General features: G+C 39.3%; 2 protein-coding genes across 3 annotated transcripts in view; one reads left to right on the top strand and one right to left on the bottom strand.

Moving 5' to 3' along the window:
• OSBPL1A (oxysterol binding protein like 1A) overlaps positions 1–6,804 on the bottom strand; it is a 74,392-nt gene extending 67,588 nt beyond the window's left edge. The window contains exons 1-2 of one of the 2 annotated variants that reach the window (XM_021551560.3): positions 6,584–6,804; positions 1,225–1,347 (exon numbers count right to left, since the gene is read on the bottom strand). In XM_021551560.3, the coding sequence (XP_021407235.1) occupies positions 1,225–1,345 (121 nt within the window). In that variant the 5' untranslated portion in view covers positions 1,346–1,347; positions 6,584–6,804. The remainder of the gene's footprint in view (positions 1–1,224; positions 1,348–6,583) is intronic. The other variant, XM_021551561.3, reaches the window with a different exon arrangement.
• A 6,691-nt stretch (positions 6,805–13,495) lies between these two features.
• Positions 13,496–26,640, top strand: IMPACT (impact RWD domain protein). The gene is made up of 11 exons (XM_021551512.1): positions 13,496–13,636; positions 14,422–14,550; positions 15,284–15,336; positions 15,622–15,684; positions 17,735–17,820; positions 19,483–19,605; positions 19,896–19,990; positions 22,216–22,289; positions 23,878–23,968; positions 26,045–26,179; positions 26,433–26,640. Exons 1-11 carry the CDS (start codon positions 13,601–13,603, stop codon positions 26,502–26,504), a joined length of 957 nt encoding a protein of 318 aa, XP_021407187.1. The 5' UTR covers positions 13,496–13,600; the 3' UTR covers positions 26,505–26,640.
• Positions 26,641–27,496: the final 856 nt, after the last annotated feature.

Here is a 27,496-nt window from a genome sequence, read left to right as displayed (position 1 = left end):
CTACATATGTCTTAAATATTTACCAAGGATATACTTCTGAGGGTAGAGGACTTCAGTTTCATCAAGGTGTGTTTGATTCCCCTTTAAATTATGAACTAGCTCCCCAAAGATGAAGTAGCAAGAGCTTGGGTTTCACAACGCCTTTTTCTAAGGTGAGTACATTAATCATTGAGAAAACACAAACGCAGCTGAGTAGTCAAACAAAACAATAAGTAAGCTAGTGATTAAGAATGAGACTTGGGAAAGGGATAGAGCTTGTTCAGGTAATAGGAATCCCTGCCCTTTAGGGCAAGGTGTTCCCTTCTGTAATGGTTGAGAGAAAGCACAAGTGATCTCTCCTCTCTGGCCTCTCCCTCTGCAGCACTTTCTTCTCAGAGCTGCTAAACCATTAAATGACAAACAATGGAATACCAGCCTGGGTAGAAAGAGTGTAATTCACATCCACATCTTGGAAGCAACCAGAAACACACTCATGTAAATAAAGAGAAATATAAATCTACTAAAATAAAAAAGCAGTAAGGTTGTCTGCAATTGATAGCAAGCTAGCAAATCTAGTTTGAAGTTTTAATGTACAGCAAGCAAATCACTGAGCCACATTTATGTTAGTCACACAAGAACAAAACTTCAGTGATGGCCAAAGACACAGACCCAGATGAAGAGCAGTCTTAGTTTCTTTTCCCAAGTAACTTGGTATTCTGCCAGAAGTAAGAAGTAAACATTTATCCCAAACATTTTTGCAAGTGGCAAGATTTTGTTTGTGTGATAACAAAATATGGGCGTAAAAAACCCCAAAATAATAAATCCTTACACTGAGCAGAGCACAAATAACTGACCTGATCTAATATTCTCTCCAGCTCTAATGGAAGCTATTTGCCTCCCTGAACAATCCCTGGACACCATAATCTGTTTTGTTCAGTATTCTAAAGCTCCAAAGTCAGCATAAGCATGAACTCAGGCAAAAATAGATACTGATTCTCTGTCTTGTTGACACTTCTAGTGTCTATGAATTATGCTGAGTTTTTCTGTACACTGCAACTATCCATACTCTTTTATTACTATCTCTCCCCTATGCAAATATGCCCTTAAGTCACAGTGTAAAAGTTAAGTGGGTTTTTTGTTACTCTACTGAGCATTCCAAAGAAAGCAAGATTATACTATCACTATCAGTTTCACTACATGTGACTTCAACGGCAAGACTCCAAACATTTGAGGAAGGCTACTAACCTTTACAGTTGATATCAAAGCTTATCTCTCCTTTGTCCAAGGTATCCAACAGCTGTTTAACTTCTTCAGCATTTCCATTTCTAGCATCATGGAGAAGCTGCTGTTCTGCTTCTGTAGTCATCTCTGATAAAATATACAAAAGAAGAGATTTTGCAATCAGTTATACTGCTGTAAGTTATGGCTTAAAATTACATCACTTTTAGCTGTTATTTAATACTAACCCTAGTATGATAAAGATAGCTATTCTCTCTGTGGAACACACTAATGGTCAAGCTGTTGCAACAGCCCAGCACTCAGGCTACTAAGAAGCATTAAAATTCCTCATACAAAGCAGTTAAATAACCAAATACCCATGTTTTGTTGCTTCTCTGTTTTCTAGGTTCAGAGGGTGGCTTGGGAGTTGAAACTCTATGCCACAAACAAGGCAAGCTTTGCTACAAGCATAACTAGTAAGCATTTGCGTTTTCCTTACAGGGCTTTCACCCTTATCCCTTCAGGTTTCCAAAGACAACAGGAATGAAAAAAAAAGAAAGTAACTATGTACACCCATTAACCCAAGTATTAACTGAGAATTGACAGTTATTTTGGCTGCCAACCCTGTGGAACAGAATGTCTGCATGGAGATGTCAGATACCCATCAGTGATTACTACTATCATTTCTTGAGCCTGGGTATCTGAGGCCATGAAACCTCAATTTGAAGGTGAATGGGGGACTCAGACAACTTTGTAGATTTGACCTTATCTTTAAAAAACACAATAGTACAATATAAGGAAGTTAACACACAACTCTAAAAGATCACTAATTAATTCTAATCCTACCATTGTTCTTGAACTGCAAAGGAAAAAATAAGGTATGTCTTTCAAAGAAGGGAGAAAACAAAACCTTTTACTAAAACTATTCTACAGCTCTCTACTAGAAGGGGAACCTTAGATCTCTGGGCAAGCAATACTGCTACTTACCAGGTCTGTTGAACAATACAGTTACTAAGTGATGTCTTAACCCATCTTTTTCCACACTGAAATCACAATCTGAAGTTGGTTTGCCTTTTGTTTAATGCCATCATTACAGCTACCATCTGTATGAAGGACAAGTGCTGGACTCCACATCTGGGACAGGGTGACCCTGGATGTGGACTGGGGAGTGAGATGCTGGAGAGCAGCAGTGCAGAAAGGGACCTGGGGATGGGTCCTGGTCAATGGCAAGTTGAACAGAGTCAGCAGTGCCCTGGCAGCCAGGAGGGCCAACAGTGTCCGGGGGGGCATCAGGCACAGCATGGCCAGCCAGGCAAGGGAGTGGATTGTTCTGCTCTGCACTAGAGTGGTCCCACCTTGAGTCTAGGGTACAGTTTTAGGCAATATAAAAATGGCATTAAGCTATTAGAGAGCATCCAAAGGAGAGCAATGATGATGCTGAAATATCTGGAGGGGAAGCTTTATGAAGGGAGGTTGAGGTCATTTGGTTTGTTCAGCCTGGAGAAGAGGAGACTGAGGGGAGACCTCACTGTAGTCTTCCACATTCTTATGGGGGAAAGCAAAGGGGCAGGTACCAATCTCTTCATTCTTGTGTCCAGTGACAGGACTTGGGGAAATGCAGGAAGCTGAGTCAGTTATAGGTTGGGTATTAAGGAAGTTTTTCACCCAGAGGTTGGTTGAGCACTGGAACAGGTTCCCCAGAAAAGCAAACACAGCACTAAAACTGACAGTTAAAGAAGTCAAGAAGACAATGCTCTCAGGAATGGGGCATCCTGCACAGCACCAAGACCTGGACTTGGTGATCCTGATGGGTCCCTTCCAACTCAGCTTTATTTTATGATTCAACTAGACCTAGATATGGCATTTCCCCATTTAAATACACTGCTTTTAGGTGGTGTCAAGAAACTATGTTAAAAAACAGCTTCAAAAGACTGTGTTGCTATAGACAATTTACTGCTGTTGATACAATAGGAAAACAACAGACTTTGTCCAAATGTAGTGTCTCCAGTTTATTTGTATTCACCTGACACACTAGGTTTACCCAGTCCTGCAGTCAGTTAATGATTACTGGCCTCACATAGGTAGCTTTCCTATACTGTTTTGAATGGTCCAAACAGCAAACTGTTTACACTCTGCTGTTCTGGACAGGCAGCTTGACTGCACCACACACACAGAGCTTAAATAGATGCAGGGAGCTCTTTGACTACGGTAAGATAAGAAGCCACTCAGCAAGAAAAGAGACAGTGAGAACACTGGGTAAGGAACAAAAAGCCTGTAACAGTGACAGATCCTGCAATATTCAAGACTGCTGCAGAAACTAGAACAGGACAGATTGCCAAAGAACTAACAATACAGCAAAGAGAAGTTTCCCTACCTTTTCCTCAATCAACAAAGCCAGAATCTGTTTTCAAATAATTTGACAAAGACTAAGCAAGCCCTTTCCAGCATATTTCAGAAGAACAGACTGGATCAGTTACTTGCAATCTACCACAGACACAGGATACAAATGCCTTCTCCAGAAGCTGTTAGTCAGCACTCTTGTTCATGCATGCTTTTCAGTACTACCAGAAAATAAAACAAAACGGTACTAGTTCTTCTAGCAGTCCTTTTGAGCCCTGAAGCTACTTTTTCCTTTAAACAGGATTCTATCCACTTGTGGAGGCAACACGGCAGTTTATTCTTACTGGAGCAGGCATAATTTTCCTCAATGAATCAGTTCCAGCAGTGTCTACAGAATGATCAAAATCATGCATGTTAATGTATTATCAGCCAGTAATACTATCTCTAAAGCTGAGTGCTACAGTTTCAGCAGAACACAGAATGCAGCACTGAGAATCACACAAACCAAAGATAAGAGGACAGACTCATTTTGCTGGCTTAGCCATCACTGGGGGGAAAGGAGGAAGAAAAAAAGGAAAGCTCATAGTTCACTTTCACCCCCTCCCACACAGTATTGCTTTAGCCATGTTTCAGTATTGCTTTAGCCATGTTTCAGATGAGAAACATGCTCTTATCATTATCCTGTATCGTTTGTCAACATCCCACATACTTAGGTACGGAATAGCAATGCACTTTCAATGCATTAACAACCTGCTGTTTACATTTGATATTGACGAAAAGGAAGAAAAGACTGTTTGGGAAAGAAACCAAGATGCTGATTCAAATAAACAACTCTTGCTTGCAGCAAGGCCTGTTATGTACATGAGCAGAATCTTAAACAGCTCAAAATATCCAAAAAGTTTAATCACTATATAAAATTACTTGCATACTTTTTCTACCATCGAATAGTTGTGAGGTTAAAATCACTGATCTGCTTGTATTCTTAAAGCAAACACTAGCAAATAGAGTAACATACATAGTAACATGGTTTGCCTGCTTCACTGGTTTAGTCCTCAAAGACCTTGCTGTTCAGGCCAAGCCTCCAATTTCAAATATACTTTGTAAGCCTGCAGCATGCAATGACACAGAATAATTACTGTCTGGCTACTAATCACAGAAAGATCACTCACGTGAAAGTGTTTCTACAGTTGGGGCTGGAAAGTGCATCTGCATGCAGTTACTCACCAGACAAATGATAACGAACATAGAGCTTCAACTAATAAGCTAAATGACATGCCTAAATAAAGCTGGCAGCAAAGAGACTCCTAACAGAATGTTTTATACTGTTGTAAATACTGTTTTAAGCAATAGGATTTGCTCTGTAATGGAGATGAGAAACACCAACAGAAGTCTGAGTGACAAGTTTAGCGAATGAAAAAAATCAATACACAGGTACTCAAGGGGTGTATACACTTTGTATACTTCTGTGCAGACAGGAGTCTATTTGACCCACCATGAAGAGCTCTAAAATCCCCACCCACCAGTTTTGAGGCACCAATCCAGGCCTCAGCACAGAGGGAGAATTAATAGTTTAGTCTGGAGTTATTCGCCTTAAGATACAGCTAGCAGGTTCATCTATATGAATTGTTGTGCCTCTATGCAAATCTAGTAGCCACTTAAAAGAGAACACATCTTTCAGTCAGCCATGCTGCCATCATTACTTTATTCCATTAATCAGCTGATATAGGTAAATTGCCTTTCATGGCCCCTAGTTAAGCCCTGTGCCCTTGAAAGGTTTGCATGGAAGTCTCCACAGTCACTGGTACATCATGACACAACACCACAGAACATTATTTAGCATTTCCTCTGCAGCTGAAATGCAACTGCAAGGCATTTCTGTTGAACTCATTAGGGTTACCACAGCTGTACTTGACTGCTAATTGACTCTTATCCTTTAAGAAGATATAAAAAATAGCATTGAGATGCTCCGCTTTTATCTTCTTCTATGAGACCTATGCCAGAGTGATTCTGTCATGCTACTAGAAGGTCCATCTTCACACAGGGGTTGTTTCCAACACAGAGAACACAGGTTACCATTCTGCCTGCATGCCCTCTTAGGGGAGTTTTGCAGAATACTTCAACACAAAAGGCCAACCAGCTATATACAAACTACCAACTTTACCCAACTTCTAGGATTAAGTCCAAGCAAAAGAAAGCTGCTTTTCTCAAAGTGACCTACGAAGATCCAAAGTGCCACTTATGACTCTGAGGCAGCACCACTTGCTTTTGCTTTGGTTTCTTCACCTGCTGAATCCTCTAGCTATCTACACAGCCCAGAACAATGACAATATATACTAAGTGGAATATGAGTGGGTTTCACTTATATACTGCTAAAAAAGCAGGAGAAGTAGCACCAGCCCTGGCCAACCTAACATTAAAGCTCTGAGGCAACAGCCACAGGTTGCATAGGAAATTCTCTCCCCATGACAAACAGTAAGGTTGGCAAAAAGCACAACATTGTCTAGTATTTCAATAGATCTTCCTCTAGCAATGAAAATTAGACTTCTGTAGGAGAGGCTGATACGTGCTCAGGAAGATTTCTTACATGTCCCAGCACGTACACGTTATGATGTGATGCTTGCAAAGAAGGAGGGCAAAATGCACCAAACCGCACAAACAGACAGAACCTGTCCACAAACCCATAAAACACACAGTAGTGACAGGAGCTGCTCCAAGACGAAAGGGTGGCTGTACAAGAAGCATAAGTGATGTTATCTAAAAGTAGTAGTTTCAGTCTTCGGGTAAAGGGTTGTAGAAGTTAGAAGCTGGTCATGCTTCTCTGACACAGTCTCCCGGCGAAAGCAGCACCTCTCTAAAATTAAGATACTGTTTGTTTAATAGCAATTAACACATCTGCAATAAGACATCTATTCAGCACCACTCCCAAGCGGCACCACTATTTAAACTAATCCTCGTGCTTGGGCATCTCCTGGCTGTTTTCCGCACGTATTTCATTTCTGTTAGATCAAAGACTTTCTTTCAGCCCAGGCGCTCCGAATAAGCTTACCCAGCGAGATCTCACCCGGATCAGCAGGCAGGCACAGTCCCAAGCAGTGAGAACTTCAGCAGGACCGCCGGGGCTCCCTACGCCCAGCTGGAATCGAGCGGCTCGTTCCGGTCCCGGTCATTAAACACTTTTTAAGGCGAGTCGGGCGCGTCGCAGCAGCTGCGCTCCTTGCCTGCGGGAAAGGTCCGCTCACACCTGCGGGCACCGGCCAGCGCCGCGCCCGCTCCGGGGAGGGGAACAGCGGGAGGAGGAGGAAGGGACACCCACGCACGGCAGCGAGCGAGGACGCCGCTTCCCGAGGGCGAGAGACCACCCTGGCCCCGCCTCCAAGGCCGCCTCTGCTTCGTGCCTCGAGCCGAGCCTGGCTCGGGGCCGTCCCCTCAGCCCGCACAACGGACTCCTGAGGGGCGCCCAGCGACACCCGCACCCCCGAACGCGCTCCCGGCGGCTGCGGGGGACAGGCGGCCACGGCAGCAACAAAGCCGGCGCCGCGCGGGAGAGCGGCGCGTCCCCGCCGCGGAAGGAAACCCGCCCCGGCGGGCGGGCCGGCCCACTGCCGGCCGGGCCTCGCCCCGCGAGCTGGAGCCGCCGCCCCGCGCCGCGCTACGCGCACCGGGCGCGGTTACATGTGACCGGCAGCGGCGCCCCGGCAGCTCCCCCCGCCGCGCTGGGCGGGCGGGACGGGACACGGCTCCGCCCGCCCGGCCGCCGCACCGCCCCCATGACCGACACCGGCCGGCCCCGGGGGTCGATACCCCGCCGCAGCCCGCCCGAAAAGCCGAGAGGGGTGAAGCAAGGTCCCGCCGAGGGCGCTGCGCCCGCGCCCCCTGCCCTCTGAGAGAAACGGGCCCGCACCGGGCGCGGCGGCGGTGGCCGCTCTCCCCAGGGAGGGACAGTGACCCCCCTGCGACCCCGCAGGTACCGCCCTGTGCCCGCTGCGCTTTGGTGTCACACCCGTTTCAGTAGTGCCCAGCGACAGGACGAGGAGCAATGGCCATAAACTGAAACGCGCGAAGTTCCACCTCAACATGAGGAAGAGCTTTACGTTGAAGAGGTCAGAGCACTGGAACAGATGCCCAGGGAAGTCATGGAGTCTCCCTCTCTGGAGACATTCCAAACTCACCTGGACGCGTTCCTCTGTCACCTGCGCTGGGTGACCCAGACTTGGCAGGGGGTTGGACCAGATGATCTCCAGAGGTCCCTTCCAACCCTAATTGTCCTGTGAGTGCCACTGTCCTGCGAGCGCCCGCCGCCCCGCTCGGGTGCGCGGGCTTGGCTCCGCTCTGCCCGGGGAGCGCCCCGGCAGGGGCGGGACGCGCCCGGGGCGCGGACACCGAGATGCGTTCAGAGACACGGCGACACGGCGGGGCAAACCGGCCTCAAAGAGGAATGTAACGCTACGATAATGGTGCATCGACAGAGCGGAAAACAGGGTCTTTTTGGAAATCGCTTTGGTAGCATATACAGCCGTGGTGCAGGTGTAAGAAAATTGTCAACACACTGCTTCTAAGAACAGCTCAGCCAAAAGCAACCTAAAAGAGAAATTGGGTGCTACCAGGCACAGAAAGTGAAGTATTCGCTTTTTTCAAGGTCCTTTTGTCCACCATGCCTTCCCCTCTGTCCTACCCATATCTATTCTCCACTACACCTGTCATCTGAAGAGATGGCACCTTGTTTTTCTGCCTTTAGCACATGAGAATGTTTTTGCATTTTGTAAACTCCCACAGTGCCTCTGAAATCCTGCAACAACTTATTAAGGGAGCAGAGAAGCTTTGCAGTGTTGTGGGATGACCAAGTCTGTGTCATATGCAGAAGGAGCACTGAAGAGGCAGGGCAGGAGCCACAGGTGCTGGGACAAACGATCACAAAAAATTAGGATGAAACTTCTGTTCCAAAAGGGGGCAAGTTTAGACCTGAACAATTCTTCTGAAACTCTTCATGCATAAATAATGAGGCAAGCTTCATTTTTTCTGTATTGTCTATAGCTACATGTATTTTTAATATTTGAAGAAAGACATAGAAAAAAGAAAAGGAACAGTTTCACACCTGCAGGTAACACAAATATGCCACGTTTGAACTTCTACTGGCTTTTGTTACTTTTAATTAGTTTGTCTAACTTAAGAGATCTGCTTCCAGTGATGCTTTAGTAATAATTATATGAAATCTGAGAGGCTTCAGGGAAGGATCATATTTGCTTTCTTTTCTTAGAAGCAGAGCTTCAAGCTGATGTCCTTACTTTCAAAGCACAAGCTGTGATATCCTCATATACCTTTTCCTTTATTTCTTCCTCCTGCTTCTGACTTTGAGCCATCTTTCACAATGCCATAAATGCTTTAAGCAACATCACAATAAAACCTTTTCCTATTTTGTATTTATTTTGCATACATGAATACAAAATTAAAATATGTGTATTATCACTATATATTTCTTACAAGTTTTATAATGAAATAGAGGTATTGTCACCCACCTGCTCTACAACCCATTGCAATACAACACAGAGTTTACAGTTCAGTTTCACCCTTCACCCAGTTAGGGCAGGGTTTTTCTCTGAATCTGAGTAATAAAGGCCTGAAAACAATAACTTAATAAATTTAATGATTTAAAAAGACAAAGACCAACAGAGATCACAAGTTAATCAGAAGCCATGATGTCCACACTCCTACAGCATTGGATTAATCCTGGATGGACTTCTCCTTTGGCAGGCTGCACAGATCCCATCTCTGGAGGAAGATTCCTCTTTGGCTGCAGTATTTTAGTTTCCTTACAAGAAAACAGCTATTCCATAAAGGATGTTAACAAGAGAGCTTTACTCCTTGTATGCTTCTAGATAAGGGCAAGGCCATGCAGTTGCTCTAATCGCCTGCACTCTGTGCCAAGGAGCTAGTGAAGCTGATCCTGCTTCTAAGGGTTTTGTGCACCACAACCCAGGTCTGGAGGCAGCACTGCACAGACCTGGGCATGTTCCACTTAACTGTACTGTGAATCACCGGCTCCTGGATGTACAGGGCTCTCCTGGCCAGGATCACTGCAATTCCCCTGCTTCCATCATCTTCAAAAAGTGTCTATTTTTCACCCATGCTTTGCCTGCTTGCACATCCCAGAGTAATAATGTCCCAGTGCATTTTGGACTTTGAAGTTTGGAAATGAGAAAGAGGGTGTTGCTGATATTCAGGTTTTGTTCTCTTTTGTTTTGGTTTGCTTTGGTTTTCATATAATTCCTTTTTCAGATAACCTGCTGAAATTAGTGATTCAGAAAGCATTAAACTGTCCCATCTTAAGGCTGAACACACTGGCAAATAGCCTTGCACAGAACTCACTGAATTGCTTTGTCTGTGATTTTCACAGTATAGTATTTTTTATATCCTCTCTGTCATGGGACAATCTTCATTGCACTGACACTTTGTGTTCTTCCTCTTCGGACTAGAGCATACTGGTCAAATTTGAGCTATATGACTGGATAACAGAGTGCACACAGAGAAATGAGAAGTGGAAATAATAAATTGTACATGATGGGTTGTATGTTTGTTTTCACACAGTAACATTTAAATGACTCTGTTAGCACACCAGCAGTCCTAAAAATTTGTTCCTTAGCAGCTTTCTTACAGACCTGGTGTACTTCTTGGGGAATCTGCTCCCCACCTCTGAAAAGTAGTGAAGTAAGCGCAGGTTCCTGCTGTATTTCCATATAGATCTTATTTACTAGGCTGGCAAAACACAGACACAGGAGAATTAATTAATGCGCTGACACCCTCAGATGGGATTCTTGTGTATCTCTCTGGATTATCATGAGCAACTGCCAGTGAGTGATCAAAGCAAATGTTCCTGTTGTTCTGAACTGCCTGCAATAGGAATTCTTGCAAATGCTAGTCTGTTGCTAAAGTTTCTTTCATACTTTGCAGGCAATAACCATATAATGTAGTGAATTTGTGGATGATGTGAGTTGGATTGCCTCCTGAGCCGAGAAATGCTTTTTGCTGCTTAAAGCAGCACTGAAGCAAACTCAGGTTGTTTCTTGAGGTATCCTGTAGCAGGGAAAAAAATTCTATAACAGAAAAATTCCTTTTAACAGGCCTATTTTTGTCTGAATGCAGGTATTGCAGGAGAAAATGTGAGAATTCACTGCTGGTCCTCTTCTCTCAGGAGGCTCCTAAAACCTGCTAATAGTTACTTTATAGAAAAGCTTTTGGATTTTTGTAGCTCTACAGAAGACAATTGTACCCTGTCGTAGCCAGCACAAAAACTGGGTTATGTCTAAATGAGAGGAAACATTTCTAACCAAGGTATTAAGTTATCAGTACATTTCTTCTCCTTAGTCTTACCAGACATGTAGTTTTAGAACAAGAACTAGGCTTGTTTAATGCACTTTTTTTTTCTTGTGACTGAACCAGTTTGGTTTGGTTTTAGTTCCAAAATGATAAATCAGCTGCATGTGTAAATTACAGCTAATTTATGTCAGTTTAGTCCACAGTCTTGCAAAATGCTCCACTGTTGAACTGAAATCAGCTGAACTACTTTGTCCTAAAATGGATAAATGCTCATTATTGGATGGCCCAATTAAGATTTTTATTACATAATGAGATTTCTATTGAATGTAGAGTAGAATTGGAGCATCAGAGAAAACTTAGTGTTTCGTTGGTAAGTAACTATAGCAAAATGTTCTCCTTGAGCTATTCTTAAGACACTACTGGTATAATTTCAGTAGAAGAAAATCCTGCCCAAAACCGGGGTCCAGAACTAAGGGGATTAATCATTAGTACATGACATGACATGATATGACATTTTCCTTATTTTTTCTCAATCTTCCCTTTTTATTGTAAAAGAGGAGCTGAAAATACATCATGTTGTTTGAACTGTTGTATGCAAAATAAAGCAGGGCTATGGATATTTTAATTCTTCTGTATCTCTCAGTTCTGTGTTTTTCACTTATTTGTGATTCAGTCCTGATTGAATGAATATTATTTTTATATCATTTAAGCTTTTTGTGCTCTGGTATTAGAATACAGTTGCAGAATGAAAACAGTAATTACCCAGTTCTCTGACAAGACAAAACAAAGAATTTGAATTCAAGGTAGCAATTTGGGCTGCTCCCTGACCTCAGGATTTTCTTTGGCTTAATTGATTTGGTTTGAGCTTTAAATGTTTTTCTTTGCTATCTGTGGTTCACAAGCAGTCTTTGTGAACTGATGGACCAAAGTTAGACTTTGTAACCATTTTAAATATCAAAATTAATGCATTGCTATGAAAAGTATCATTTTGGGAGATGCCTCATCCTAAAGAACAGTGAGGTTCAGTTATATTACTTTAAAATAGTTTAGAAAATTCCACTGTGCTGTTATTCTTCGTTTGAAAGCTGTGGATATATATTTCATATCTGCTTTAGTAGAATGTTTCAGACAGTAAAAGACAGTAATATCTGGTAAATACTCCTGTGCACCATATCAGTTCAGCTACTCTATTAGTAATTTAATATCTCTAAACACCTGGAGATTCATTATCTCCATTTCTATTTACTAAGACTTGTAACAAATATAAATGACAATGAAAGGAAATTAGTGAGTCCTCTGAAATCTGTCAGAAATGTCTACAGTCCATACAGTTTTTGTGATTTATTCTCTGTGCCTCCTTATCTGGTACAGTTTCTTCCTGGCCCAATAGCAGATTGCTGAAGTCTTTCATATCAATGCTTTTATATGACATAGAGACAACAGTCATAAAAAATGGCAATAACATTTTTGAGTTATTTAATAACAAAAAATGTGTAATGTAAAGTAACTTGTTCAGCTAAGACAAAACTGGCAACTTATAAAGCACAAGCATCATATAGAGATTGTTGTCAGAAAATTTAAGTCTTGTCATAGCTCTCTATTTAGATTTATAAGGCAGTTTACTTATTAGGATGAACAGGTGGAACACTATTATTTTCTAGGTCCATATGGATTAAAACTTCCAGTTATGCTTTGGTCAATTGTTTAAACAATAAGCTCACTGTCTATGTTTCTTTCTCTCTCTCTTTTAAAATTAACTGGAATATGTAACTTTGATAAAATATGGATTTTTGTCATGTTCTGAGACTGGGTCTATTCTTTTTATTATATTTTAAAAAATAATTAAACCAACTCTGTGACACTGAAGACAAAGATGGTCTTGGATTCACTCTAACTCTGAAATTAAGAGTTTGCACAGAACTGCTGTGCAATCAGTAGTTCTCCATCCAGAATGTATGTAGTTGATAATACAGTGCTAGTTTTGTCCATACTCAGTAGCATCCTGGGTTGTTTATTGGGTTGTTTGTTTGTTTGTTTTTCCTATAGGTTGTTATTTTGTTTTAGTTTTTGTTTTGTCTGTTTCACCTGATTGTCAGAATCATTCTGAACTCTAATCCTATTCTCCGGAATGGGCGCAAATTCTCTAAGTTTTCCAGAAAGGCAAAGTGAAGTTCACCTTGAATTCTTCCCAAATGTGTCAGTATAAAATCACAATGGCAAAAACCATAAATTACAAAACCTGCAGAAACGGTGTTCTGCACGCAAGGAGCTCTTTACTGATCAGTGCCGTCTATAAAAGAGATGCTTTAAACTTCCCGAGGTTAAATAGAAGAAACGGATTTCTAGAAAGGTAATGACATCTGCTTGAAACACCTGTTACTCTTTCAAATAATTTTTAAAGGGAATTTTGTAGTTATGCCAATCGTTGCATTCCGAGTGCCAAAAACGCAAGGTGAAGACGTCTGCATCAGTGAAACAGAAGTGCTTACGCTGTTTTGTTTAAAACCAGGATGTAGGGAATAAGGGACAAGCATCCAAGACGGATACACTGCAGGTCGCGGCCACACGAAGCAGGAGCGTTCCGTCCGTCCGTCCGTCCGTCCGTGCGGCGGAAGGAAGGAAGGAAGGGCCCGCAGCGTCACGGCCACGGCTGCGCACACGGCGCGGCGCCGGGCTGCCCCTCTGCTTTTCCCTGCCTCTCCTGCCCTTCCTCCTGCTCCTTCCCGTCCTCCTCCTCCTTCCCTCGGCTCCCATGGCGGCGAGTGACACGGAAAGGGCCCAGCAGCAGGTGGGCGGCGGGGAAAGCGCTGATTCAGGGGCTCCCGGTGAGCCGCGGCCCCGGGCGGCTCCGTGCCCGCTGTGGCGCGCCCGCACCGACACACCTCAGGGGTCTCGGTTCTGGGTGGAAGGCACTTCCCCGGAGTTTCTTTATGGGAATTTGCTGAGTATCCGCTCCTCCTCAGGACGAGCTTAGTGCCAAGCCTTCGGGGTCTTTCCGCTGCCGGGAGCAGCGCCCGACTGGGAGCTGCAGGGAGCGTGTTGTGATCTGCTCCCCGTCACCTTGCTAACCTTGTCGCTGCTGGGATGACAGGAGTTTCCACAGAAATTCAGATGCTGTTGTGTGCGTGTGAGAACTGAGCAAAGGTTACTTAAAAACCACAAGGTCGCTTAGGTTGGAAAATACTTCTGAGATCATCGAGTCCAGCCTGTGAGCGAACACCGCCGTGTCAACTAGACCAGGGCACTGAGTGCCACATCCAGTCTTTCCTTAAATACCTCCAGGGACTGTGACTCCACCACCTCTCTGGGCAGCCCATTCTAATGTCTAATCACTCCTTCTGTGAAGAAATTCTTCCTGATGTCCAACTTCAACCTCCCTTGGCACACCTGAAGTCATGTGAATCGGGACTGGATCCCCAATACTTAAAACCTTCCTGTACAGTGAATCTTGTCACATCTGTCAATGAGTTGTAGAAGAGCAAAACTTCAAAAAGATGAAAATACAATTGGCACACAAAGTTGTGTGGGTTTTATGGAGAAGTAGTTACTTTTTCTTTTTTTCTTTTTTTTTAGATTGATGAAATTGAAGCCCTTTCATCCATCTATGGTGATGATTGGTGTGTTGTTGATGAAGATGAAAAAATCTATTGCATTAAGATTAGTGACTGTCTGGATCAACCAAAATGGACCCTTTGTTTACAGGTATAGTGGTGGTAAGAAGTTTAGCACAAATTTTGCAGTTAGACTGATGCAGGTGAAACCCTTTAAATATGGTTTTCTATCTACAAAGATGACTAAGAAGCTTTTGGATTGGAGTCTGTGGTAAGACTTTTCAGTGGTTGTTCCTGCAACACATTGGTGTGCTTGCGATGTATTCAGTAGTTGCATATTCTAATTCCACACCTAACCAAAGCATTTCAGTGTATTTCACCAAAGACTAATTTCTGAAATACTTTTACATTGATTTTGTACCTGAGTGAATCTACTGCAGTTGCATCTAGATTTGCTTTCTGGAAAGTGTTGAGAGAAAATGAAATTTGGATCAACTTAATTGATCAACTCCTTACTTTAATGTTTTCAGAACTGAAAGCAATAAGTTTACTTAGTGTAAGAAGCATAGAAGTGTCTACTTAGGGAAGTGTGGTACCACTTACTAAAGTCCAGTTACCATGTGTGCAGTTTCTTTGAGGTTTTTTTTCTGTATATTTTTTGCATCCTTATACATTGCCCCATAAAACATAATTGCATGCATTGCCATTATTGGAGTTTTAAATGCAGATAGTCAGCATTTCTTGTAATTCTGTAAGAACATAACCCAGCTGTTTTCTTCATTTGTAACACTAATGTAGTCCTGGTGCTTGACATCAGAGTCCTTCAGTAAAGTTCATCTAGCTGAGGGGTAGTCCAGTGAATACATATCCTGAATTTTTTTCAGGTGATTTTGCCACCAGGATATCCAACTGCAGAACCACCTATTTATCAACTAAAGTAGGTGAAGTTTTCTTACAAACATTTGTGTTTCATGAATTGCCGCTGTTAATTGTTTTCCTGTAAGTGGAAGTTTAGTTAAATACTCCTTGAATTAAAGTATACCAGTGATGACAGATGTTTCCAGCAAGGATATTCGATTCTTTATACTGCTTTTTCCACAGTGTTTGCAGCTGGAATCTTGATGGTTGGCAAAGTTATATTTTCAAGGTGTTCATCATGTTTATTTGGGAATGTTGGAAGCAGCATATAGCACAATTTTCATTGCATTTCTTTTCATTCTAGTGCCCCTTGGCTTCGAGGACAAGACTATACAGAGCTAGCAAATAGCTTGGAAGAAATATATGTGTAAGTTTGAGACTGTGGAACACAGTAAAAGGAGACAATGTATTTTTAGTTTCTATCTGTTGTGCACTTGAATGTTAAAACACGGGATGTGAAAGCACTGAGTTGCCTTAGAGCTTAAGTGATGACACCAGTCTTTCTTAAAAGCTAAAGGATATGTAGGTTTTTAGATAAACACATTCAGAATCTCTTAACTGGAATCTGGAACATTGTGGACTGTTCATTATCACAGTGTGCAGCTAACTACAAGCCATAATGGGTACATGAGAATAAATAGCATTTAGAAATATTCAAATTACATTATTTTGAATTGCCATGAAAGTGGAGTAGAAAATGTAGTAGTTTTATATGGTCTACTTACTTATTCTAGATCCCAAAGATTATATAAAACAAATGAAAGAAAAGCATTAGGAAGCACAATCATGCCCCAGACAGTGAAATCCGAGCATCTTGCATAAGAAAATGGATTTTTAATGCCATAAGGAAGACAGCGCTTAGTTAGCATAAGGGTTTTTTACTTTTATTAACTGTGTTTCTTAGCTAATTAAGCAACGGATAATTTAAGCAAGTAAAATTTAATTTGAAGTGTTAAAAATGCCCAAGGATTTTAAGTGAAAAGTTCTGTGTGCTCATATTCACCATGGTTGTTCAGTGAAGCAAGAACAGAGGTTGTCCTTAATGCTGTGCAGATTCAAAGGATTTTGTGAAGTCTCTATCACAGGTAGAGCTGCTGGTTCTTTTTTTGTTCCCCCCTGTACATTCCTGTAGGCTGTCAAATTGTGCTGGTTCAGCTTCCTTCTCTCTATATCAGCTGCTGGTCAGGGCCCTTGCTGGTCTGCTGTCACTTCTCTTTGTTCAGCAGGAAGTGAAAGTGCTCGTACTTTAGGCCATATATGTACTTTAGGTCATTTTAAACAGTTAATAAACCTGAAGTAATCATTGATGTGCACAGTATTAGTGAAAATATTTTATCTATAGAATGTCTAAATGATTGTCAGATGAACAGAGATACTCTGCATCGTTTACATTGTGTTCGTCCAGGTTTCTAGTCCTTAGTGATCTAAGTTGTGTAGTTCTGTAGTTTAAACCAACATGAGCTATACTGTCAATCGCTATGGAAAAAATGGATATTTATAGATCACAAGTCTGTTTTAGGAGGCAAAAAGTAATTTGCAACTATTCAGAAACTGTAATTGGGTGATAGTTGGACAAATTGCTGTTTCCTTTTGTAAAGTGGGGAAATTTTATATCTCTTCTAGTGTCTCTCATTCCATGACTAAAAAAAATGTCTTTACATGTTAAAGCAGTGCTTCTGTACAATAAGCTATGTGAAATCAGGGTGTTGAATTGTTCTGGAGTCTGTTTAGGTTTTGAAGTGACAGCTACAAGTTCATAAAATCCTTATTTTTGCTTGAATATTTTTCTTAAAATATGTATGCTTATTTGAATTTGATTGTTTCCAGCAGTAGTGCTGTATACATTATGCAAGGTTTAAATCTGTAAATTTTGTTACTTACCTGGTGCCCAGATGGTGGCAGTAAGAGTAAAATTAATGAGTAACCAGGAGCTATCTACAGCCCTAAATCTTTGGTTTTGTTTCTTAGACAAACATGCACAATTCATAACCATTTTAACGATTTGAAATGTGTTTTGAGTTGTTTGGATTGTGCTGCACATAAAGGAAGCACTTATTAACCCCTAACATGCGTATATAAAATGTGTTTATCACATCCTCCCTCAGTACCTTAATACATACTTGTGCCCCCTGAGTGAAGCCTCCTAGGCCTAAATCTTTATCTCCCTGTCCTAGAGCACTGCCTATTACCCAAATGGTAGTGTTTCATTCCAATGCTCCACTGACCTACTATCACAGTCCACGGATAAGTTTTTCACCTAGTGAGCTACTGAGACAGAACTTTACACAAGCCTGCCTAAGCTCTTTATCTCACTAGCTTAGGTTCAATTTCTGTGTGTCTGAAATCTGTATGTTATGTACTTTCCAAGTGAAATTTGCAAAAGTGATTCTTCATTTACCATGACCTTTTGCTTCCAGGCAGAACCTTGGTGAAAGTATACTGTATTTATGGGTGGAGAAGATACGAGAAGTTCTGGTAGAAAAGGCACAGTCTTCAGATCCAGGTACTTCAGAAAATACATGGGGATTTTATTTTCCTTCTGTTTCCACTGCAAAGTAAGATTTCAGTACAAGTTAGTTTAAGCCCATTTTTGAATTGGATCTAAATATCAGAGAACAGTCACCTGTGTCAGGGCTTATTGTTTTACAGTGGCAGTGTCCCTTTTTAAAGAGCAGGAGGGAAAAGAAGGTGGGGGTGGCCTCTGAACTGGAACAAGGTCTGCAGTTCTCTCGGGAATGAAATTATTTGCTTGAAAGGAGAGTGCTGCCCACAGGTACATTATGCCTTGCTCTCCATTCTGCAAAGGATTATTCATACCAGTAATTAATTTCTGATGTTGAGTGCACTGTTGGAGGGTTGGGATTCAAGAGAAGATAAACTTCAGTGGACTATGCAGACAAATGAGCAAGTATTCCGTTGTTTTACTTTTCTGTCCTTCTGTTTGCTTTACTGTATTGGGATGCGAAGTATATCATCAGCACAGTTGCAGAGATTCTTCTGCTGTTATTCTTAAAGAGTTTGTGTAAATTCACAGTTGTTGCTTCAAAAAATGGTGGGAGGTTTTGTGCATTAAAATGCTAAACTGCTATGAAATGTATGACTGACGTGTGCATGCACTGTGGCAAAAGGAAGCAGAACAACTTTTCTCTATCAGGGGTCAATTTGTGCTGATGCAGACAGCACAATTACCTTTGCTATCTTCATCCTGTGAGAAATAAAAGTCTGAAGAAAAAAAATTTCATTTTCAGCGTTGCTTTGTGGTAAGGTCGAGTGTTAGTCTTTCAATAAACTGTGCATTTTGTTTCTACATCACAGACATTGGAGAAGTCATTCTTCACTGATGTGACTAAAAGAGTGGACACTGTGAAGTGAAAATTTTACTGACAGTATTGGAAGTTTGAATATTTTGACCACAACCTTATGGCTTCCATTTTTGAACATGCTTTATCGCTCCTCTGTTTTTTTATGGAAAATATTTATATTATAAAACCTGCATCATAAGCACATCATAAACCCTCTAAATAGGAATGAAATTGTGATCTGTTAATTTGGCTCTAAATCCAGATGTCAGAACCCTGTATATTTCTTCCTTTGTTATTGACTATTATTTTTTGGACTTTCTATGCATGAAGGAAAACAGGATTTTTGGAATCCCAGAATACTTGAAGCATGTTGAGATACATGTTTCAAAAGTAATAACTTTTTATTTAATAATTTTAAACCCTCATGAAGTAGCATTGAACAACAGCTCTAGATTTTCCCCCAAATGACCAGTAAATGACTGGAGTTTTTTGAAACATCAGCTTAATTTGATACCTAAATTCAGGTTAAAGGTCGCATTTTGAATGTTTAATGGAAATAGTAAACATTATTATTCTTTTTTTCTTAGAAATACTGTTACTCAGTATTGAAACAGAAGGTCTTATGGAAGCATTCCATAGTATGAGTATTTTACTTTTAATTCTCAGGAATTTTTAAGTTAATACTGGGCTGAGTACTTTTGGGTTTTGTTGTAATTAATGTTCCTGTTCTGCATTTAATGATTTTTAATATCAAGCTATTTTGAACTGAGAAGCCAGAGACTTTTGAGAAAAAAAGTTTGAAATTTTGTTTTGCTGGTCTAGCAAAAAATGTGTGATAAATTCTATTACTTATATCTTAATAGAACCAGATATTAAGAAAATCACTGAAGAAGTTGATGAAGATGATGGAAGTGATTTTCTCCTAGACTATCAGCCCACTCAGGAAAATCAAATGTTGAATTGTATGACATCTGAAAGTCAGGAAGGTAAAAAATATGTTCTTGTTAATTCTGTTGAAATAATTTAAACAAAACCTGAAGATTCTGATTTTCTACTCAGCTTTACAATAAAATCAGTGACAATACAATTGCAATAAAGTTTAATAGCAGTCATTAAAATATGCAGTATATTTTTGGTGGGTTTGTACATTATTTTCTGTACTTCACTTGAATGAGTCCCTTTTTTAAAATTTGAGACATTCTTTACTTTCGTAGCCACATGCATTGTTTCTGTCCTCTTAAAAGAAAAGAAACACTCCCTTGTTTGTGACCCGTAGATGAAGAACTGCCCCCCATACATCATGGAAACCCAATCACAGATCGAAGGAGCACTTTCCAGGCACATTTAGCTCCAGTGGTGACAACCAGACAAGTTAGTAGAGATCAGTTCTTCTCTTTTTGCCTGTACTTTGAGCTTAACAAAATATTGCTATAATACTTGGGATTTGCCAGATATGTTGGTCTGTCTGTGCATCTTTCTGTGCTAATACTGTCTGATTAGTCATTGGTTTCTCACTTTTACTATCAGCTGAATAGTGAAGTAACAGCTCTTCTTCCTGCTATTCTCTACCACTATGTGCATTAGAGGGAAGAGAATAAGAACACTGTAATTTGACTTCTGGATGTTGTCAAGTTTATCATAAGATGCTTGGAAGTTATCGAGTCTATCATGTGTTATTTGGAAAAGCTAACACATAAAATGGGTTTATATATGTTTTCCCTCCTTCAGAAAGGAATTCTGTTGAAAGACACAGTTGGATCATGCATAAGTAAATCTTTATTATGACCTAATTAAGAGGGGTTTGGAGCTTCTTTTATATGTCACTTTCCATCTATTACCATCAGCCTCCTTTGATCATCCCTTTTTAGTGGGGAAACTACTGTTTTCTTTTATTAACTCAAAGTTAAACCTTGAGAGGATTTTACTCTTTCTTTTTATGCAATTTTAGGTGTTTTTAAAATAATTTTTAGGTAAGGGGTGGTGTCAAGTTCCAGGTAAGCTACGTCTACTACATACTCAGTGGCTATGAAAATGTACTGACAGGTTGACAGTGTTTTTAGGTTGATTTCTCTATACAAAAGCTGTAAGGTTTGAAGCCATCTGTCTTTTGTTTTGTTTTGTTTTTTCTTCCCCCTTGTTAATTTGCTTAATATGGACATAAGAATTGGTCTCTAAATCCCAGCATCCCTTTTGGAGCACTTTGACCTTTCAAGTTCACATATACTGTATGTTCATGTGGGGTTTTGTGTGTGTAGAACAATCTTACTCACAAATCATGATAAAAGAGTGAGAGTATTTGAAAATGAAAAAGATACATTAAATCAATGATTCCCATTTATTCCCTTTCTAAAGTAACAGTTCATTTATTTTATATATATATCTTAAAGACTCAAAGAAGATACAGCTGTAGCACAAAAATTGATCTTTAAAGTACGTTTTTAGGAACCAGGTAGCTGGGAAATATGTAATGTCAAAGGTAGTGATCATTTTATATAAATTATCCTTTAAGTCCCTGTATTGAAACTTACTGTTTTAACATACTGTCCATATTTATGAAAGTGTATTAAGTAATACGAGTTGTCTTCCTTCCATGTTCAAAGTAAGGAGAAGATAGATATCTGAACCAATATTTTCCATTAATAATAGGATTTTTTTCATTGAGATATCTTTTATTTGATGGGATTTTTGTGAGTCGAATTTGTTCAAGAAGAATTGGAAATTGCACAGTGTAGCTAGGGCAGATATTAAATATGTCTATCAATTACTCCTCTGAGACATTTATTTTTCAGTGGAAGGCAATTTACTTGCCAAACATGTTTTCCCAAGCTTTCTGAACTTCTGTAATGTTTTGTATTATGTACTAAAAGGATGCCTTAATCAAAAACTCTTCTTTTTGCTAGACCATTGGAAAAGGGTTTAACAATTGCCAGCTTGTTTACTTAGAAACATATGATGAACTGATATTGGTAAATGTTTTGAATTTGGTACTTCCTAAGAGCAAAGAGATCACAGACATGATAGGAATATCTGCTTTCTGGGAAATGCTGACACTTTCAGGCCACTAATGTTTTTTGGTTTTACTGTTCTTTCTGTGAAGTGGAAATGATGAAAAAAGCATGTTTGAGGGAAAAGGAAAAACTTGAAATGTAGTAAGGCTTTCTAAACATCACATTTTTGTGAAATAAGTAAAAGCAGTGTGTATTGGGAATATGTATGTTGTGTTCTATTCCAGCTTAACTTTATTGTTAAAAAAAGTAAGCAGGTGCAGTTGATACTTAATACTAACTAAATATATTTTCTAGATCTTAACTCTCTCTTGTTTAATAAAGCAATGTGACACTTCTAATCTTGAGCAGTAATATGAATGTACACAATGTAGAAATTGAATGGACAATCTGTTTTCAGTATCCCAGGAAAGCTGTTTAAAACAAGTATGAGAATACTGAGAAGCTGCTTCTTGAGTTACCAAACATTTTATGTCAAAGCATAAAATTGTTTCATTGTTGTATTAGAGAGATGTTTGTTTAGCAGTGATATTGAGAGGGATGTATGAAACTCCTGTTATAAAAGGAAGGTTTTTCTGTTGTTTTTTATAGGTTAAAAGAGTTCTTGAAAAATTATATGAGAATAAGAAAATTGCAAGTGCTACTCACAACATATATGCATACAGGTGAGATACAAACAGTGATTTTTCATTCTTCTTTTTAGTGTGCTTTCACAAACGAGTGTAGGACATGAGAAAGAAATTCATTCCTATTAAATTCTTGCTATTAAAAGAAATTCCTTGCTTTAGGGTGTAGTTTTCTTATTTGTATGGTTGGTGTTGCAGGTTTTATTTTGTATTTGAGGTCCAGAAAGTAGGACATACAGTAGGAAATAAGGTAGTGAAGCAGCATTAGGAATAGAAAGAAAAAGTGGATTTGAACATGTATCAGTATACTTTTGTAGTATGTCTGAGCATGGAGATGTTACATCATCCTGAACTAAATGTGTTTTTATTTGGGTGAAGTAACTTCTTTTTCCCCCCAACCTTATATTTAGAAATAGCTGAAAATGTTCAATTGAAATAAGAGTCGGATCAGAAAGGCTGATGCAGATATCTGGCATATGAAGTTTCAGCTGAAATACAAGAAACATCAGGGATTATGAGAAACAGGTAAAAATGAGTTTGGCAGTCACCTGCCTCTGGCAACTTTTGTGAACATAGCTTATTAAATTAATTGATCTCAGTCCAGATAGCAGTGTAGGTTTTCTGAGGAATGTAAGTGACAGTAAAAGGGAGGAACTGTAGGAACCAGTTATCTAAAAAAGCATGTACAGATGCTTATCCATTTTTGCCCATCCTGCTGTGTTCCTAATGAAACATGAAATGAGAGCAAGTGAAACCTTATTTTACCAAAAAGTAAAAGCTTCTACCTAAGTAAAAAGTTTCTGTAAAGAGGGCATTTTTGTTCTCACAGATGATTATCTGGCTCCCTTCACTCGTGTTATTCAAATCTGCATTAAAAAAAAAGAAAAAAAAGGAACATGCACATAGTTACTGCTTCATCTTTGTCGTCTAGTACTAGAAGCCTCTTTCTCATTGTGTCACCTGTAACTAAGTTTAGAAGTTAGGAAATAAGTTGGTAATAAACCAACTTATTGGTCAGTAGACCTCTGAGCATGACTTATGGAAAATTAGGCCTGGGCAGCTGTCTTTTTTATGAAACAACATACCCAAAAGTTTATTGCAGTGCCCCCTGAGGAGGGAGATGACATGGAGAATCCAAGGGCAAATTTCAGTAATAGTTTCATACAAAATAGTTTCAGACAAAATATTAATTTTTATTTTAGATTGATGTTGTTTCAGTTGCTGCTGAAATACAGACATAATTAATTATTAATAATATTTTTGTCCAAGTTCTTCTTTTAGGGGTATAGTATTACTTGAATCTGTATCTAGTAGAGTTGGTTTCAGCTAGATGCAATTACTAGGCTAAAAAACTGGGCATTTTTCTGTTTATGGACTTTAAACTGGTAATGACTGGAGTTTACTTGAAGCAGCTAAAATCTGTGTAAAAGCTTCTCAAAACTTGTTCTACTATACAGATAAATACTTGTGGTTTACCCTATGCCTCATCCTATTTTCATGGAAATACATGTAACAGAGAATTAGAATTAATACACATGTATGAAAGATATGAGACTTTATTAGTCATGTATAAATATTTGTTGATTGACATTGTAAAATCTATTTTATGGTTTTCTTCCTTGTGTAGAATATACTGTGAAGATAAGCAGACGTTCCTACAGGATTGTGAAGATGATGGAGAGACAGCTGCAGGTGGACGTCTTCTCCATCTTATGCAGGTTGTAGAAATTAATCTTTGGCTTTTGGAAATTTTGAATTTGTATTTATTTTAAAAATCACTACAATGTAAATAAGCTTGTAGAAGATTATTTTAATTTTTGCTCTGGTAGCAGCCAGCCAGATGATTGCTTTCTCAAGGTGAAAGGAAAAACATAGACTGTAGCACTTTCAAGTCTCGGGTCATAGGAACAAGTGATGTTTCATAGGTGGCAGTAATAGTTTGAATGGCTTAAAATATAACTAAGTTTTAAATGCTGTGCTTCCTGTGTGGTGTGAGGTACACAGAAAATGAATACTAGGAGAAGCTGACTGTCACAATATAACAGCTGACCTGTGCACAACCTTTCATGTGGTTCCCGTGAGTAGGTGTAATAAAGAGACACCAATAAGTGAACTTGCAGAGTGGAACTTCAAAACAAAAGGATTGAAGAAGCTAAGCTGTTTTGATTAGTTAGTCGGTTTTGTTGTGCTGTTTCTTGTTCTGGGTCCTTAGCCCTCATACTCATGTGTTACTATACTCACATATATTTTAGTCTTCAAGTGTTGAAATAATATTTGGCAGAGGTGCTACTAAATGTGACTGAGTTGAGATGGATAAATTTTGGTTCATGATACAAGCCCTAGTAAAACCATAATTAAAGTAGCACAACTACAGGAGACAGCTGGGTGTATCTTAATGCTGTGCCTCACGTCGCTTCGCTGTGTGAGCAGACAAAATATTCATTTTTATTTTAGTTTGATGTTCCCTTCACAACAGGAGTTTTATTTTCCTGTCCTTTTCTTGTCTGAATATTCTTTTGCCTAGTATATTGCACTCTTATTCCTGGAAACATTTCTTCCCCCCTGAAATTTCCTTTTTTTTCCTAAAAATAAAAAGGTAGTTGATGGAAACATTTTGACATTTTTAATTTTGAATTTTTTGAAACTTCCTAAATAACTCAAACCAGACTTGGGGAGGTTAAATAAATAAACAAACTTAGCTTATGTAATATATGCAAGTATATGTCCTAAGTGTGAAAGTGTTATGAAAATAATGTAAAGATACAGTTTGGCAGTTACTGTACCTCAGTTTGTTCTGCGATTATTAGCTTTTTCTCAGCGTGTTAGTGCATACTTTTGAACGTTGTCTAGGCACTTAATATTCCATAAAAATCCAGTTCAGAAAATGACATGAATGTCACTTTCAAATGTGAATGTCTGTAAATTGTATGGATCATCATTCTCCATCTGTAATCCTAGTTACAGGGAATATTTCTGTTTTGCAAGAATAGTAAAATAAGGATCAGAAAAGCTCAGTTTTCAGCCATAGGAAAATACTGAAGTAGTGTATGGGCTGATTTCTAGATGTTCATAGGTCTTGTAGTTTTTTTGAGTTCTTATGATATATGGGTATGGAAAATAAGTGATTTAAAACATTTATTGGTGCTGAATTTATAGGGTTGTTTTTTTGTTGTTGTTGTTTTCCTTTTTTTTTCTTTTTTAATAGAAATCAATCTTGTTTCAGATAAGACCAGCATTTCAAAATAGCACTTTCTGGTTACAAGAAACTGTATTTTAGACTAGTACCATCCTGTTTACCACCAGGAGTTGTTATACATATACTTTATGGTCAATACATAAATGTAGAGTAGAAAATTCCTGTCACAGAACATGGCCCTAGTCCATTTAATTTTAAAATTCTAAGAATATTTCTGTTTTCACAAACAGTGATTGACTCTTCTGAAAGTATTGTTCAAATCAGTCAGATACCTGTTTTTTTTCTCCTTAGAATACATTATTAATGGTTGTTAACATGCACATATTAACAGCACTAGCGTATGGCATTTTATATATCTATATGTATAATGCCTGTGGCCTGGCTGTTATTAGCCTCATCCACCAACACTTCCAAAAATGTGAATAGACAATCAGCTTAGTGACAAGAGTAATAATTGATCAAACCAAAGAATAAGAAATGTAACTCAATTTTTAAAAATAAAAGATAGTAGACCTTTTTTATGTTTCCAGTTGGTGTCATCAGTAAAACCAGGTTCAATTAAAATACAACAGCTTATATTGCTTTCTTGTATTCACAGATTCTGAATGTCCACAATGTGTTAGTTGTGGTGTCCCGCTGGTATGGAGGTATTCTCTTGGGACCAGATCGTTTCAAACATATAAACAATTGTGCAAGAAATGTACTTGTAGAGTACGACTATGTACCATCAACGGTATGTTCCATCCCTCCAGAATGGAGACATTGTGTGTGAACTTGAACTTGTGTGACTTTCCACTGTTAGATGAAGCCAGAAGAAAAGTAATACAACCTGTGTGAATGGATAAACATGTCCAAATTTTCATAAATCTCTGTGAAATATGAATACTGTTCATATTAAAAATAATTATCATAGGTAACCTTGGGAGAATACTTGTGGTTTACAAGAATACTTTTTAAATTTTGCAATGCATGTTTTTTCGTTTCAGGAAGAATCTTCTAGACAAACTGGAAAGAGCAAAAAGATAAGGAAGGAAAACAAGAAGAGAACAGAGCACTAATTCATTTTTAAAAAACTTTTAGAAGATTATTTTGCACATATTTATACAAAAAAATCCTGGACCTTATTGCTTTATATCATAGAATGGACATGTTGTATTTGGAAAAGAATTCATTAAAGCCATAGATATATTTTCATCTTGTTTTATGATTTTTTCTTCTGTTCTGAAGTAGAACTTAGACACAAGTTTTCTGCTTCTTACACATGTGAGCTCCTTGTTATGAGGACAGTGCAGCATCTGAAACCATTGCTCCATCCCACCCCTTCCCACTGAACAACAGCTGACTAATTGAAAACATGGATTTCTCATCTTCTTCATTCCTAGATTCAAGTACATGTCTTGTATCTGTAGTTTCTTGTACTGAGAGTGGGACTAGAGTCATTCATAGACCAAGTCACAAAGTTTCAGATACTCTTTTGAGAAAGGAAAGCATGGGATTGAATGTGGTGTTTGGAGTACCTGGTCCTGCCTGTGCAGTTCTGATCAGATGCTAGATAGAGGCTGCTTGGTGATGTATGGAGACTGAATGTGAGTAGTGAGCTAAGAAAAGTGATTAAACTACTACAGAATTTCTTTGAGGATTGTTCTGTGATGGTTGGCACACCAGGAGCCTGTTGAAAAGATGAGAATTTCATGCTGCATAATTAAAGGAACCAGTGAAATAGACCATACAGTCAGAGCAAAATTAATCCCCTACCCTTTAAAATGTCTGAAAATGGACCATCAGAGTGGAAATGCATTTTTATTTTCACAAAATTTCTTTCAGCGAAAGCATGAAGTACTGTCTGTCTTGTGGACACTTTTGGTTAGAGAAGTTCCAGTCCCTTACTATTTTAGTTTGCAAGCATTTCCTAAATTTAAACTTCCTGTATTCTAAGAAGTAGAAACAAGAGAAAGAGATTACAAAAATGTCTGACAATTACTCTTAACTGTAAAAATTCTGCTGGGACGTTATTTTGAATGTTAAACTGAAGCAGCAGTTTTAACCATTT

This window comes from Lonchura striata, chromosome 1, assembly GCF_046129695.1.
Source record: "Lonchura striata isolate bLonStr1 chromosome 1, bLonStr1.mat, whole genome shotgun sequence".
Classification (NCBI taxonomy): domain Eukaryota; kingdom Metazoa; phylum Chordata; class Aves; order Passeriformes; family Estrildidae; genus Lonchura; species Lonchura striata.
Note: the sequence above shows the minus strand (reverse complement) of the source record. Positions and strands in the feature narration are given on the sequence as shown.

Excerpts from the sequence above, each read along its gene's own strand:
- IMPACT (XM_021551512.1), top strand. The coding sequence starts at position 13,601 with ATGGCGGCGAGTGACACGGAAAGGGCCCAGCAGCAG. Across the intron at positions 13,637-14,421 it reads CGGAAAGGGCCCAGCAGCAG|ATTGATGAAATTGAAGCCCT; the intron begins GTGGGCGGCGGG and ends CTTTTTTTTTAG. Across the intron at positions 14,551-15,283 it reads AATGGACCCTTTGTTTACAG|GTGATTTTGCCACCAGGATA; the intron begins GTATAGTGGTGG and ends AATTTTTTTCAG.